This window comes from Nipponia nippon, unplaced genomic scaffold, assembly GCF_047370975.1.
Source record: "Nipponia nippon isolate SJK-2023a ecotype South Korea unplaced genomic scaffold, ASM4737097v1 scaffold_9, whole genome shotgun sequence".
Taxonomy (NCBI): Eukaryota; Metazoa; Chordata; class Aves; order Pelecaniformes; family Threskiornithidae; genus Nipponia; species Nipponia nippon.
The window spans coordinates 4,982,746-4,997,674 of NW_028262413.1; the positions used below are offsets into that span (position 1 = coordinate 4,982,746).

General features: G+C 50.5%; 1 protein-coding gene across 3 annotated transcripts in view; it reads left to right on the top strand.

The window, feature by feature from the left end:
• PLXNB1 (plexin B1) overlaps positions 1-14,929 on the top strand; it is an 83,819-nt gene extending 68,890 nt beyond the window's left edge. For all 3 annotated transcript variants that reach the window (XM_087745488.1, XM_087745485.1, XM_087745486.1), the window contains exons 24-38: positions 280-380; positions 1,202-1,419; positions 1,616-1,794; positions 2,539-2,605; positions 3,190-3,336; positions 3,806-3,983; positions 5,518-5,621; positions 6,285-6,369; positions 7,093-7,259; positions 8,315-8,475; positions 8,712-8,859; positions 9,577-9,641; positions 9,732-9,807; positions 10,178-10,252; positions 10,801-14,929. In XM_087745488.1, coding sequence (XP_087601614.1) covers positions 280-380; positions 1,202-1,419; positions 1,616-1,794; positions 2,539-2,605; positions 3,190-3,336; positions 3,806-3,983; positions 5,518-5,621; positions 6,285-6,369; positions 7,093-7,259; positions 8,315-8,475; positions 8,712-8,859; positions 9,577-9,641; positions 9,732-9,807; positions 10,178-10,252; positions 10,801-10,905 — 1,876 coding nt within the window. In that variant the 3' untranslated portion in view covers positions 10,906-14,929. The remainder of the gene's footprint in view (positions 1-279; positions 381-1,201; positions 1,420-1,615; positions 1,795-2,538; positions 2,606-3,189; positions 3,337-3,805; positions 3,984-5,517; positions 5,622-6,284; positions 6,370-7,092; positions 7,260-8,314; positions 8,476-8,711; positions 8,860-9,576; positions 9,642-9,731; positions 9,808-10,177; positions 10,253-10,800) is intronic.

Here is a 14,929-nt window from a genome sequence, read left to right on the forward strand (position 1 = left end):
TTTGTGCCAAATTCTGAGCCCTGGGTGTTGTTGGATGTGTGAGGCATGTTGCACCTGCTGGTCACAGCCTGCACTGTGGTTCATTCAGAGCCCCCACCTAATGGGTGCTCCAAGAGACACATCTAGTTTACAGAACACTGTTTGGTGTCCTGTAAAGGAGATGTTCCGTAGAAATCACCTCAGCACCAATTGCCCTGGAGTCTTTGGCAGCAACATAACAGTTGGCAAGGACAGTCCCTGGGCTGGGGCCACTGGGAACAATTCTGCTTTTTATTGCAGGAGGAAGAGCAAACAGGCTCTCAGGGATTACAAGAAAGTTCAAATCCAGCTGGAAAATCTGGAAACAAGTGTTCGGGACAGATGCAAAAAGGAATTCACAGGTCAGTCACAGAGCTCCTAGGTTCTTGCAGCTTCAGGGAAGCTTGAAGAGCCACTCTCAGTCCTGCCTCTCTTTCCCTTCCTGCATACTTGTTTGGGTAGCTCAGAGCAGGCAATAACTTTATCCTGTGGTAATGCGTTGAAACAGATAGCCAAATTCTTCCATCTTTAATTCTTCTCTTTAATTCAGAGCACAGTGATCTATACTGACCCCTCTGATTCTCCAGTTCATCCTCCAGACTCAGATGAAGAGCTAAAGGTCAAGACAGTGCACTTGGAAAGACCTTAAGGACAGCTAGTCCAGTCTGTCTAGGGCAAGTTGAATTACACCCCATATTTTGGGCCCACAAACCTTGTACTTCAGCTGCTTACAGCAGTGAGCCCTCGTGTGGGAGACGTGGGGCTCTAAACCTGTGCGGGTGACTCGGACCGTAATCGCCAGCTAATGTGGGAAGCAGTGAGGAGCAGGAGATCTCTAATACTCTGTCTCTGATGTAGGTAATGCCTGTAACCACAGATCTCTGCTGAACAGTGGCTTCCTCTTTATAAAGCTGGAAGCCAGCCCTCAACTGTAAATGAGAATAATCACCAAGTTCACCTTCTGGTTCCTCCCCAGGGCTGGAAGCTTCCTAAAGCAGTTTCTCACAGCGCCTAGTCTAGTTTTAAATGTCCTAGCAGTGGGACCACAATGTGCCCCTTCCCAACAGGAAACATCCTTCCTCAGTCCCATCATGCTGCCCTTAGTTCCTGCACTCACCTCACGCTCTGCACCGTCGGTTGTGTGATCGTGTAGTCAACCTCATGGGCATTTCCTTTCCCTCAGACCTGATGACTGAGATGATGGACCTCACAAGTGACCTTGTGGGCACAGGAATCCCCTTCTTGGACTACAAGTCCTATGCAGAGCGCATTTTCTTCCCGGGCCACCGTGAGTCACCACTGCAAAGGGACCTGGACATCCCTGAGTGTCGGCGGCAAACCGTGGAGCAGGGCTTGGTCCAGCTCTCCAACCTGCTCAACAGCAAGCTCTTCCTCACCAAGGTAATGCCCCTCTCTGCTTGCAGCCTGCTGTGGGGTCAGGGCCACGTCACTGGCAGCTGGTGGCAGGAAACGGGCAGCGTCTGTTGAAGTTCATTCCTGAATAGCTCCCTGCAGCACCACTTCTTCCAAGAGCCAGTAGCTGTGACTGCCTTGTTTTTAGCAGATTCACACACTGGCTTATCTCTCTCCCCACCAGTTCATCCACACTCTGGAAATCCAGCGCACCTTCTCTCCGAGAGACCGGGCCTATGTGGCCTCATTGCTCACTGTCTCGCTGCATGGGAAGCTGGAGTACTTCACTGACATCCTCAAAACACTCCTGAATGACCTTGTGGAGCAGTATGTGGCCAAGAACCCCAAGCTGATGCTGCGGAGGTGAGCGAGCCAGCCATGGTCCCACTGCTAGCTACCCGAGGGGACAGAGCCTTTCTGCCCAGCTGGCAAGTTCTGAAACTCCTGGGGGTAGGATAACATCATGGCATGGGCTGCAGCTGTAAGACCGGTGTGTGTCCAGACAACACGCATCAAACAGGAGGAAGCAGTAACAGTGATACCCCTCTGGCCAGTCAGCAATTGGCAGGGAAAATAGCAGGAAAGGTGTGAAAAGAGTAGGAAGCTGGAGCTGCCCACCCCAAATTCCTCTTCTTTTGAAGCTGCTGTACATTAACTCTCTCCTTGTGTTCAGGTACTAGGGCTCTGCCAAGTCTGCTAATCTCCCTTTGCTGTTTAGAGGTCCCTGCGCTCGCGGTAATGCCATGTTGGGAAGCTAAACTGCAAGATCTCCTGTGTTTGGATCCCGTTTAGCCTCCTGTCCGGTCTGTCCCTCTGATCTGAACAAATTTCCCTCGTTTGAGATCTACCAGAGCCTTTCCTCTGTCCCCTGCTTGCCTGTCTCCTCACTTCTGTCATTTGGTGCCTCCTTCAGGCTGAAAACTGTCTCAAATAAGTGGTATCAAAAGCATTAACTTTACTGGTGCCCAAAGTCCTTTTTTAACCTTCTCGCCCTTGATCCTGTATCATCATTTACTGTGCTCTTTCCTCAAGGGGAGTGATCTTTATCTCCAAATCCCTCCCTGCTGTGCACCGTATTCCTGTGACCAACTTCATGCTCTCTTTCAGGACAGAAACAGTGGTGGAGAAGCTGTTAACCAACTGGATGTCCATCTGCCTGTATGCGTTTGTGAGGGTAAGCTCTTTGTCCCTTGGTGGTGTAGAGGGGCCAAAAGAGGGGAGATGGCCACAGCTTTGCTTTGTGCCTCGCTCGTAGCTGAAATAGTGTTAGAGTCATCCTGTATTTCAGGGTGGGGAATAGGAGAGCTGGGCTGTTCGCTGGGGAGAGGTATGCTTAAATCAGCTTTAATACCACTCAGTGTTTCCAGGATGTTTCACCAGATCATGGAAGGCTCAGTGTAGCTCCTTTTATTTTGGGACACGCTGGCCATAGGCTGGTCTGTGCGTGGGGAGGAGAGATTCTGATCTAATCCCTTTCCTGGAGAGGGGGTGGCAAGGAGAGTCTCTCAGATTAGTGATGCAGAGGCAGAGCAATGGCTTGGTCTTGTGCATCCGCCTGGTAGTTGGCCCGTGCGCTTTCCTTGTGCACGGAGCAGGAGCTGTCAGCGGAGGCTCTGTCTTTGCCTGCTGTGGCGTAGCTGCTGCATCCTCAGTCCTGCTTCTCCGCTGTTTGGGTGTCCGTATTTCCAAGCCATTGGGCCCTGCTGGGAGGAGGAAGCTGAATTTCTCCCAGGTGAAACTCCTTCCTTTCTGTGTCAGGACTCTGTTGGGGAACCACTTTACATGCTGTTTCGAGGAATCAAGCACCAGGTGGACAAAGGGCCAGTTGACTGGGTGACAGGGAAGGCCAAATACACCCTAAATGACAACCGCCTTTTGAGAGAGGACCTGGAGTACCGGACTCTGGTAAGCACCAAATCTTTTGTTCCCTCTGGGCTCTCTGATGGGACAGGGCTGAATGTCTCTCCTCCTATTATTGAGGCAGAAGTGCAGCGTCCTGCCTCTGTCTCCTGAGAGCCAGGTTTATCCCAGCAGCACAACTCCATAGCCAAGCAAGAGCTCTGTTAAATCAGGCACTTTTGCCCTAGGCTGATAGGAGCCATCACCACGGTAGTCTGGTCTATGTGCTGTGCTCTGTGTCTAGAAATGAGGGGATGAAATTGCTGATGGCACATGAAAGCCCTTCCCAACACTGTTGAACTGGCTTCCAGCTCTTGACATAAGACTGAGAACACCTGTGATGTTTTCTTTTCTGAGACTCTTCCAGTGAAAGGACTAGCTGTTAACTTGCCTTAATGCCAACTATCAAAGGTGTAAATGTGTTAGATGTAATTTTATCAGCTGAGTAGCTGCGACCTTTTCTTTTCTTTCCCAGACCTTAAACGCTTTGACGCAAGCAGGAGTTGCTGCAGGAGGGGCAGAGGACTCCCAAGGGATTTCTGCGAAAGTGCTAGACTGTGACACTATAACACAGGTGAAGGAGAAAATCCTAGATCAGATCTATAAAGGGACGCCATACTGTCACCGACCAGACCCAGACACCCTGGACCTCGGTGAGCAGAACCTCTTGGTGCCAAAACTCAGTGAGGAAGTGGAAGAGTGGTCGTTTGCTATCTGTGCACAGCACCCTGGCGTGCATGACGTTTGTCGTTCTTTGCTGAGTGTGCAGAGTCACTGAGCAAAGGTCTTGCGCTCTGGCTGGGCCCAACAGGGCATGATGCAGGAAAGAGGCTAAAAGCAACAGGTAGGCGTGGGAAAGAAGCAATTGGGTCCAGCCCCTTCCACTTCATGGTGTCCTTTGCCAGACTTTGGACCATGGCAATGGCTTAGGCAAGGGGACACAGGGAAGAAAAGCATGGAGAATGTGTAGGAGGGGAGGACGATTTGAGTGTGATGCAGAGATGCTGTAGTCATAGATTGGCTCTTCCTGCCAGTGAAGTCAATGGTAGTGTCTCAGTCACGTATGTCAGGGAGGATTTTGCCCACAGTGGTTGATGAAAGGTACAACTTATGTTCTGAGGGAAGCCACTTGGTTTTCTATCTTCATTCTTTGGCTGTTGCTGAATAGCGGTGACATTTATAGATAGGCAGGTACCAGGGAAATAGCAGGTAATAACGACAATGGGTGCGTATTTGTGGTTTGAATCACCTGCTTGAAGAGTCACAATCCGACAGAATTCCTAGGAACTTGGCAAGTGTCAGATGAGAGACGTGGGCAGCCAGGCGGCCGTCTGTCCCTGCGCTCTAGGAGACTGTCCTGTGGCTGTGGGACTCTCTGCTGTTACAGGTGCTTGCTCAGATTATGCTGTCTGGGAAACAGCATGGATAAAGGTTGACCAGGATCAGTGGGTGTGTAACAAGGGATATGGCAGGTCAGAGCAAGGCAGGGGTCTCGCAGGTGCTGTGCTCTGAAGCAGGACCACTACTAGAACTAGATTTTGCTGTTCACTCTCCAGGAGAATGTGGAAATAAGAGGGACAAGTGACAGGAACTTTGAATTATCCTGGAGATGGAAAGCAAACTTGAAAGGGTTTAAGAGCTTAACATCTTCAGCTTGTCGAAGAGGAGGCTGATATGTGACTCAATGCCTTTATAGAGAAAAATATCTGACATTAAAGACTTTCTGGCCTTAAGTTCTGAGAGTCTACAGACATTTCTGTTAATCCTCTTCCTTCGGGGTGGTGGATAGACTGAATGGGCAAATCATGCCCCTTTTATTCAGGACAGTCAAACCTGAAGTGGTCTCTGAAAAGCTGCAGAAGAAAATTTTGTTATTCGATAACTGGGTAAAAAACCTCAGTGCCAGTAAAGGCAAGGGATTTACGTGCAGAAAGTTAATCCTGGGTGTGTTTATGTACACAGATGGTTTGGATGCACGCGTCACAGCAGTGCATCTGTGGGAACTTTCTCCTATTCCCTGACTATTGGGCTGATGAACTCCCAGCCCTCCTGTGATGCTGATGTAGCTTGAGCATTACTCTTCTCTGGTGTAGAGTTCCGCTAGTTCAGGTTGAAGCACAACAGACTTCAGAGATGCCTCAACTTAACAGTTTGTCTTTCCATTGTTCTGTGTTTTAATGGCTGTAGAGTGGAGATCAGGGCTGGCAGGTCATCTGATCCTGTCCGATGAGGATGTGACATCTGTTGTTCAAGGAACTTGGAAACGCCTGAACACTCTTCAACATTACAAGGTCAGAACTCAGTTTACCATTGCTTTGTCTCTCCTCTTGTCTTCTACAGACTGTTATGCTCTGCTTGTGGCTCTGGCTCCTGGTGGATCACTGTCAAAAAGCTGGAGCTTTCTTGCAGCAGCATATTCAAATTAAGTCAGTGCTGTGGCCTGCACTCTGACTTCAACAAGCATAGCCCCCTCCTTAACCTGTACCTGAGACACAGGCAGGTGTAGAGCTTGGAAGGAGACACGCAAGTTCATGCCTGGTGGCTGTTGCAATGAAGGCAATGCTGCTGGATCCGTTAATGTTCCAGTCCAAATCAGTTAGTAGGTGATGGCGCACTGATCTGCAAAGTAGCTTCTAGGACTGGAAAGAGGGGGTTTTTTTGAACTGCCTTGCACCAACGTGTCATATCTTGCACCTTGCTGCAACATGTCCTAAACGTGGATGACCCCAGTCCCTGAGTATTATCGTCTTCATCATACTTTGCACATCAGGTTTTTAATTGGTACAAACAAGATTCTCCCACCATCGGGAAAGACAGTGATGGTGCCTCAAAATCCCTGTTTCTGTCCCTATTTCTAGCAATGGTATAGTCTGTTTTGGTCTACAGGTACTTGCCTGTTGTGCCGATGAGAAACATGCCATTTGTTTTGAATGTTGATTTTTGCTTGTGTGCAGGTGCCCGATGGAGCAACAGTAGCACTGGTCCCGCGCCTGACCAAGCACATCCATAGGGAGAATCAGGATTACATCCCAGGAGAGAGTGAGTTTGACGTCCTGTTCTCATAAAATGATTTTCTAGCACTTATCAGTTAGTGGGACAAGTCTCTTGCCTTAGCCCCAGCTTTATGCTGCTCTAGAAGGCTGATAAATGATTTGGACCCTCATAGGATTGTCAGGAAATTGAAAGCTTGGGCAGGTGAGATGAGAGCAAAGCAAAAGTGTAAGAGCAGAGGAAAGCCAGGCCGGGCACAAAAATGCAGGATAAGCACAATTCTCTAGTTCTGACTCTCTAGGGCTGAGCGCGGCATGCAACTTGTAGGAATCTTAATACACTCAGGTGCTGAGCGTGGCCCAAGGGTGGTGATGGGATGTCAGGCAGAGTGAACAGCTCTGTGGATATTCCTGTGGCATGAGGGACAATAGCCACAGGCTGCAGCTTAACGGGTTCAAATTGGACATGGGGAAAAAAAAAAAAAAACTTCTTCAGCAAAAGGGTGGTGCAGCCCTTGAACAGGCCACTGGGGTAGGGGGGAATCTCTGTCTGGGGAAGTTTCCAAGACCTTGAAGGTTTTGGATGGACAAAGGCAACGTGCTGTAGTGCAGGCAACAGTTGTACTCTGTGCAGAAGGCTGGATAGAGGCCTCCAGAGGTTTCTTCCCCTTTGTGTTTCTCTCCTGTGAAATCTTGCTTCCTTGGGGCTCAATCTGGCCAAGCTCTACTGTGAGAGAACTGACACTCATCTGTAAACAATTGCTTGTTTTAGAAACGCCAATGCTGGAGGATGCAGATGAAGGTGGGATCAAACTTTGGCACCTGGTAAAACCGACAGAAGAGCCAGAGCTTCCCAAGCATCGGCGTGGGAGCTTAAGAGATCGGGAGCGAGCCAAGGCAATCCCGGAGATCTATCTGACACGTCTACTCTCAATGAAGGTGAGAAGCAGCACAGATTGTGTCGTGCTCGGGATCTTGCCTTCCTTCATATCCCCTGGCAGATTGCAGGGATGAGTATGAAGATGAAGAGCCCGTTTGCCTGGATTGATGCACGTGCTGGTTGTTTCCCCTCCAATCCCAGCACTGCAGTGCCAAACTTCTGCTCCTACTAACGGGTTAAGTCTTGCAGAGCCTCTAAGAGAGTGAGAAATGGTTTTATCCCTGTGTCCACCCCATGTTTCTCTTTGTGTGTCCCACAGAAAAAAGCAGGTATCCTGTGCTTCACAGCAGAGTTTCTTTGGCAGCAGTGTCCACTGAGCTGCCTTATCTGCTCCCCTTCCACCCCACCCAGGGCCAAGAAGATAGGACTGACCTGTTACCTGCTGCAGCAAGATGATGCTAATAGTACACACCAGCCGTGTACAGATTCAGCTGCAGTCATAAATCAGGCATAGCGCCTGCTCACATTCTCCTTTTTGCTTTATTCCGGTGTCATTGTTAAAAAATTGACCCGGGAACTTGTCCCTCTGCTCTGTTCTCAAGAAAGGATCAGCTTTTGGCATCCAGCTTCCCCAGCAATGCCCTGCTTGCAGTAGTACTGTTTCTCAGGGGACAGCCCAGGCACTTTGCCAGGCAGTGCCTGTGTTCTTCCCACGTTTACTGAGCTTCCTCTTGCTGCTGACCAAACCCCTTCTCCCTGTTCCTGTCTGGCTGAACCCAGCTGCCGGCAGCGAGCTGTTCCCCTGCACTAGGCGGTCTCTGCGGTTCAGTGCCATTCCATCGCGTTGCAAGCTCTCCTCCCTGTAGCAAAATCCCTTTTACCTGCGGAGGTTCTGAGTACATCTGACTCCCCTCTGCATTTTGCTTTGTTCGTGAGCTTCTCCCTGGCCTCTGTTCCAGAAATCGCTGGGGCCTCCTTTCTCCTTTGCCGCTGCTGCCTGCAGTGGAGGGGAGGTGACTTTAGACCGGTGAGGGGAGGCTGCTGAGCAGCAGAGGGTAACCTCTCGTCTGCGTGAGGCCTGGGCTCTGACTCCGTCCTGCTCGGTTCTCCCCAGGGCACTCTGCAGAAGTTTGTGGATGACTTGTTCCAGGTGATCCTCAGTACCAACCGCCCTGTCCCTCTGGCAGTCAAATACTTCTTTGACCTGTTGGATGAGCAGGCAATACACTACGGGATCGCAGACCCTGAGACCATCCATATCTGGAAGACAAACAGGTACGGTGTTCCTGTGGGCCCTGCTAAGCTGTCTGGAGCTGATCACTCCCAAAGTGACAGCCACCTTCGCCTGCTGAGGAGGAGCAAAATGGGAGCGCAAGGCAGCAGAGCATGGTGTGAAAAGCTGGTTTTGCTGGGAGGGCAAAGCTGGGAGATGCAGTAACGTGTGGAATATCTTCCACCACCGTAGCTGCTGCCTTTGCTGATACCCCGTTGCGCTTCTGTCTTCTCCGCAGCCTGCCCCTGCGGTTCTGGATCAACATCATCAAGAACCCCCAGTTTGTTTTTGATGTGCAGACGTCGGATAACGTAGATGCTGTGCTCCTGGTCATTGCGCAGACCTTCATGGACTCCTGTACAATAGCTGACCATAAGTTAGGACGGGTAAGTGCAGAGGGAGAAGGGAGCGTGGTGGGCACAGACAGTTGAGCAGCGCTGCCCCAGGAAGGCAATAATGTTTATGTGGCACCACTGGGACAGCAGGCCAGGCCCATCCTTGCTCCCATGTGCCACTGGAGCACCGGAGAGTGATGGGGACTCCTGGGAAGAGAGGAGGGAGGAGCTGGTTTTGTTTAGCGTAGAAGAAGTTGTTGAGGGGTGCTCTTTATTTACAGCTTTACAGCTGCTTGGGGGACAGAGCTAAACTCTAGCTGGCTGTGGCAGACAGTGTAAGTCACAGGACCCATCTTGGGAGATTCAGGTTGGCCATTAGAAAAACTTTTTACCACCATTACTCACCCTGTGCTGAGGACGGACCAGTCCTGCACAGGTCACCAGAGATGGGATGGGTGGATCTCTGGAGGATTTCAGGAATCAGCTATGGAAAGCCATAGCCAATGTGATCTCATACTGGTGATCGCCCAGCTCCAAGTGGAAGGCTGGACTAGGGATCCCAGAGGTCCCTTCGACGCATCTCATGGTTCCTCAGACTGCATTACTAGAAGGGAGCCTGGCATTTGAAGTGCCTCTCTAGGCAGAGGACAAAAATTGCCTATCCCGAATGAATGCCAGAAGATAGCAGGGATGGTGTTACCTGCTAAGGTCAGTCCACAGCAGGATGAAGGAGCTTTTTGTAATCAGTTCTGGTTTTGGATGTTCAAGGACTCTCCGATCAATAAGCTGCTCTATGCCCGGGACATTCCTCGCTACAAGCAGATGGTGGAAAGGTAAGCGATGAATGTGAGGAGTCGTAGTTTAAGCAGTAAGGAGGAGGTTAGGAGGAACAATATGCTAATTGCCTGTGTACCACTGTATAGGTATTATGCGGACATTCGTCAGACCATCTCTGCCAGTGACCAGGAGATGAACTCTGCCCTGGCTGAGCTATCACGGGTAAATAAAATTATTTCAGAAGTCACCCTGGCCCCTCACCTGTGTATCTAAGAGAAGGTTAGTAATGCAAAGATGAGATATTCCAGCTGAGTGTGCAGCTCTGTTCAGACGCTGACCGTTCCCAGGGGCTGCTCTGCTTTGTGGCACCACTGGGAGGGCGAGGGTCTGCCCAGCTGGCGCTGAAAAGTGTGGTCAAGGATTCAGGGCAAGGAGTACGTGTGATTTTTCCTTTGCTAGGAACCATTGGTGAATTCCCTTTCCTGTTGCTTTGTGCAACAGGCACATTTCCTAATGAGTTGTGAGGACGCAGAATTTAGACGAACAATTGTTAGGTGTCTCACCGTTTTGTCTAACTTCCTCTCTTATTCAGAATTACTCAGGTGACCTCAATTCCCTGGTGGCTCTACATGAATTGTACAAATACATCAATAAGTACTATGACCAGGTGAGTGTGTGTTTCCAGCAGGTACGAACATGCCCTTCTCCTTTTACCATTCCATCAACAGAACTCCAAAAATTAATAATTAAGAGCAGCCAGACGATTACAACGCTGTGTATTGTTTCATTGGCATGCCTAACTCCCATGTTGTAAGTTTGCTTTATTCTTGTCAAAGAGGGAGGGAGGAAATCCCAAAAAAGGACTTCTCTCTAACTTGGAGGCTGTTGGGATTTCATGTATGCTTCTTTTTTTTTTGACTCTGGTATCCAATACTCTACTTAAAAATGAAATGCGGTTAGTTCAGATTCATTTACTAAAAATATCATTTTCAGATGAGAAGTTTAGCATTCTTTTTGCACCGTGAAGTTTACAAGTTATTAGGATGAATCTAGAATACTCACTTTGTGATTAATTTGAGATGAACTACTACATACCCGCTCTAGTCTTGAGCACGCTGGATTCCAGCGTGAGGCTCTCGGCTGTGCGTGGCGTGGAGCTGGTTGACAGTGCTGTGTGCTGGAGAAAGGCTGCCAGTCAGCTCTGTCTCCTTGCAGATCATTACCGCCTTGGAAGAAGACCCAACGGCACAGAAGATGCAGCTCGGATATAGACTACAACAGATCGCAGCAGCTGTGGAGAATAAAGTCACAGATTTGTGACAGGCGCAGACAGACTGCTCTCCCCTGGCTGAGCGGGGACAGTGCTCGTCCTAACTGTACACAGGGTGTCCTGCTGCCATTGGAACCAGGCTCTCCAAGGAACCCACGGGTGACATGAACAGGGATGGCCAAGGCAGTACAAAGTACAAGCGTCCTTGCATCTCAGAGAATATTTTTTTACAGTTTTTTCTTTTTAAAAGCAAAACAAAACAAAAAAAAAAACCCAAACGTTGGTTTTCCTCTGGCAAACTGTCAGGAGGACCATACAGCTCCTTCCTACAGATGTTACGTGAATGTGCCAAGTTTGCAAACACCGTTGTTGACGAGCCAGGTGATGACGCCGAGCACCGTGTCTGTGGAGCCCTCGGCCTCGCACGGGTGCCCTTGCCGGTGCCAGGAGACTGCCCCGCTGCAGCCGCTCACTTCAGCGGGGACGCAGGCAGCTTTCCCCAGGCTGGCAGCTGTGCTAACCTCTGTCCCCGGCTAGCGAGCGCTCCTGCAGTCTCCCACCTGAGAAACTTCCTTGCAGCAACATCCCCACTGGTTCCAGATGTTGGATGTAGAAAGGAGAGAGCGTCCGATGGCGAAGGTCTCTTGCTCCCCAGCGTTCTGGTCTCTGACAGCTCGTGCGCGGCGCCTGCTTGGATGTAACGTGCTCACCAGCACGCGCGCTTGCCCAGGGGCCTACTGTAAATGGACAGCACCCCTCGCCCTTTCCCTCGGGACAAATTCAGCATGTGGGAGTCGCTGCCTGGCTTGCCTCAGTCTCCGCTGGCCCAGCTCGGGATCCATCCTGGTTCCTTGCGGTCAGAGGTTGCCCTGCTCTTTGGAAAAGCACAAATGCCTTGTGCCACGTCCCCTTCCTCCGGTGTCTGGCTGTTCTGCTGCTCTGAACTGGACTTGTAAATACCCTCAGAAAGTTAATGTATTTAAATGTTAAAGGAGAATGTTTAATTTTGTGGCTTTGAGACAAAGCTTTTCTTGGAGAAGTATCTCTGTGCACTTCTACTGACAAACGTCTGTCAGCACTGGAGCAAAGTTTTCTCCACTGCTTTGTCTGCAGGGATAACTCGTAGATGTCTCCGTTGTCGTAACAGCAGCTCGCTTTTCCCCGCAGCTCAGTTCAAGGCTTAGCCCTGTGCTCTTCTGTTAGGCTTGCCTTACACCTTACTCACAGTTTCACTTCCCAAACTCTCCTGTTGTGGCACGTAGAAGGGCTATTTGGTGAGCTGTGAACTCGAGGAAGCCGTGAAGCACAACTGCGTTGTTCCCAAAGAGCGTCAGGTATCCTGCAAATAGGAATGATTCATGGAAGGAAGGAGAGGCTGGAGCAGGCACAAGCATGGTTAGTTCCCAGCTGTCGCCGGGCAGCTCCTCGCCGTTCCCTCCACAGTTCCCGCGCCTTGCGAACAGAGCCCTCTGCCCTTCTGGGAGCGAATTCCTATTTATAAGGGTGCCCTACTCGTTCTCACCCCCCGCTGCTCATTCCACGCTGATGTCCTGCGTGCCTGGGGCAGGCAGACAGGTCTGACTCCCCGTCACTTCCCTGGGCTGGTGGCTGTGCGGGGCCAGGAGGGGCCAGAGCTGAAACAGGGCAGGATCACGTCCCTACCTCTCTTCACGTTGCAGACAGCAGTAATTCCAGGCCTATCAGATCAGCCCTGTGGCTTTGTGCAAGTGCTGCGCAGTTGCAAAACTGTTCTCTGAGCAATATAACAACAAGCTAACGCTGGCGCCTCTTCCTACAAAGCCAGCTCTCTCCTGCGACCCTCTCTCAGCAGTATTCCCAGGTGCTCTGTGCACCCAGGGTACGGCCGACATCCCTGCGCCGCCTCCTGCTCCGGTCCCGCTGCAGGGAGCCGCAGGCGAGCTGGCTGGCTGCTGCCGGGCAGAAAGGACGGGGGCAGAGTTTGCCTCTCTTCCCCCAGGTGAGCACCAGTTTGGGTCTCGCTCCTGCCTGACCACCCATTTCTATAAAACTTATGGGAACTTAGCATCTCTGAAACCTCTGTCTCGACCAAATCTGATTAAATCAGCCCAAAAAAAGGTGGGTGGAGGAAAGGGCTGGCAGATGGGAAAAAGCAGATACAATGCGCATTCGTGAAGCCCATTCCCTTAGGAACTGCAGGAGGCGACTCCTTGGTTTGAGGCAGGTGCGGGTATAGTGGCCGAGTAGCGTTGTCCCCTTGTGCGGTGACGGATGGACTTTCTGCCCCAGGCAGCAAGGCGTAGTTTGTGGCCTCTCCGACTTGCTGAGCGTCTGCCAGGAGCCGCAGGCTCTCTGCTGGATTTATGGCTCTGCAGGCTGTTCGTGTCTGCCCCTATTTTTGCAGAATTATCTCTGCGCTTTCCCAGAACAGAGTGGCTTGGGGCTTGACTCTGGATCCGCCTCCCATCGGCAAAGGGAGGAGGACTTGGTGGCTCTCCTGGAGTCCGGGTGTCCCCGCTGAGAGCGCAGCCTCTGCCCACGCGGCCGACGTGGGCCGTGGGGTAAGTGGGCTCCAGATCCTCTTTGCTTCTCAGTAGTGCTCCGGGATGTTGGAAACAACCTGCTTCCTCCGAGCGTATCTGTGAAAGTCTTTTATTAGAGCAATAATCAAGACTTAAAATAGAGCTAAACGTAGGTGATTGACTTATTTAACATCTTGAGCTTCTCCTTGCATAGCCGGATAGGAGGCGCTGCCCGGCGCGGGTGCAGTGAGGGCGGAAGGCCGGTGGTGCCCATCCCTTCCCATCCGTCTGTCCTCAGTCTTCTAGACACCGGCGTCCTCCTCCCCTGCGGACACGCGCCGAAGGCCCCTTGCTGGGACCAACTTGGGTGTTTAGGCATGGCCCCTCTTCTCTCCGTCCGTGCCCCTCTCCTGTGGCAAAATCCGTTCCTACGACAGGGTTCTGTTGCATTTAAATTTGCACAAAACAGGTTTTATGATGAAATTCCCTATGGTGGGGAAGACTTATTTATTTATTTCTCATGATCCTTCCAAGTTTCTTCCAGTCTCTGCCTGATTCCACGACCAGCTCGGCAGACACTCCGGAGACGGATGTTCCTTCTCAAGGACGGAGAATCCTCTCTGGATGTTCCCGTTTTCTTACAGGTAGCGAGTTCTGTGGGCACCGGCTGAGAGTGCCCTGCCACAGCGCCCGTCCCCCTTCTGCAAGACACAAGTTCAGCAAGGGGATGTCGCGGCTTTAATCGTATTCTCGGAAAGATGATGTTCTTCAGCAGCAGGCAGGCAGATTTATTTAGTACCGCGGTCAGAGAAAGAAACTCGCTTCCACCGTGGTCTGGGTGAAACGCCGAGAACTGATCAGTATTAAGATAAATATCCGTTAGCGTATTTGAGTGTCTCTCCTGTTGGCACAACTAAGAGTAGCCGGCACCCCGGTGATGTTAGATGTGAGAGCGCTTGCTTTCCGCTGTCTGGTGGCAAATTTAGGCTGTACCTGGAAGCCTTTTGTCTTTTTTTTTGGTAGAAATTGATGGCTAATTTTTTTTTTTTTTAATGAAAATAGAGGGTTGTCGGATGCTGCTGCCTCGGTGGAATGCCATTTCTTTTTCAGGGCGTGCCCCGGTTGCAGCGAGATGCTGCTTTTTTTGGTGCCTTTCTTGTCGGGATGATTCTTTCGGTTTCCAGAACACCCAGTGTGTTTGCTCTGACAGTCCTTCTCCCGGTCCCCTGTCCTGGTGACTCTGCCCTCTCCCAGCCTTGTGATTTGGTGTCTCCCTGGCTGTTACGGTATGGCCTGACCTGCATTTATGCCCTGCCACACCTTGAGTTCTGCTCAGAGCACCCGAGGTACTGTTTTTCTTAAATTGGAATTAATAATTAATATAAAAAGCTTGAAAAAAAAAAAAAAATCTGAATTTTGTTACATAGTGTAATAACTGTTTGTAGATACTGTTCTGAGATGTAGGAATCTATTGGTGATAAAGCGGTTTTGTCTGTAAATAATCAGTTTAGAGTCCAAATGATTTTAATAAAGAGAATTCTTACACAATAATTCAATAAATTTTAATATACAA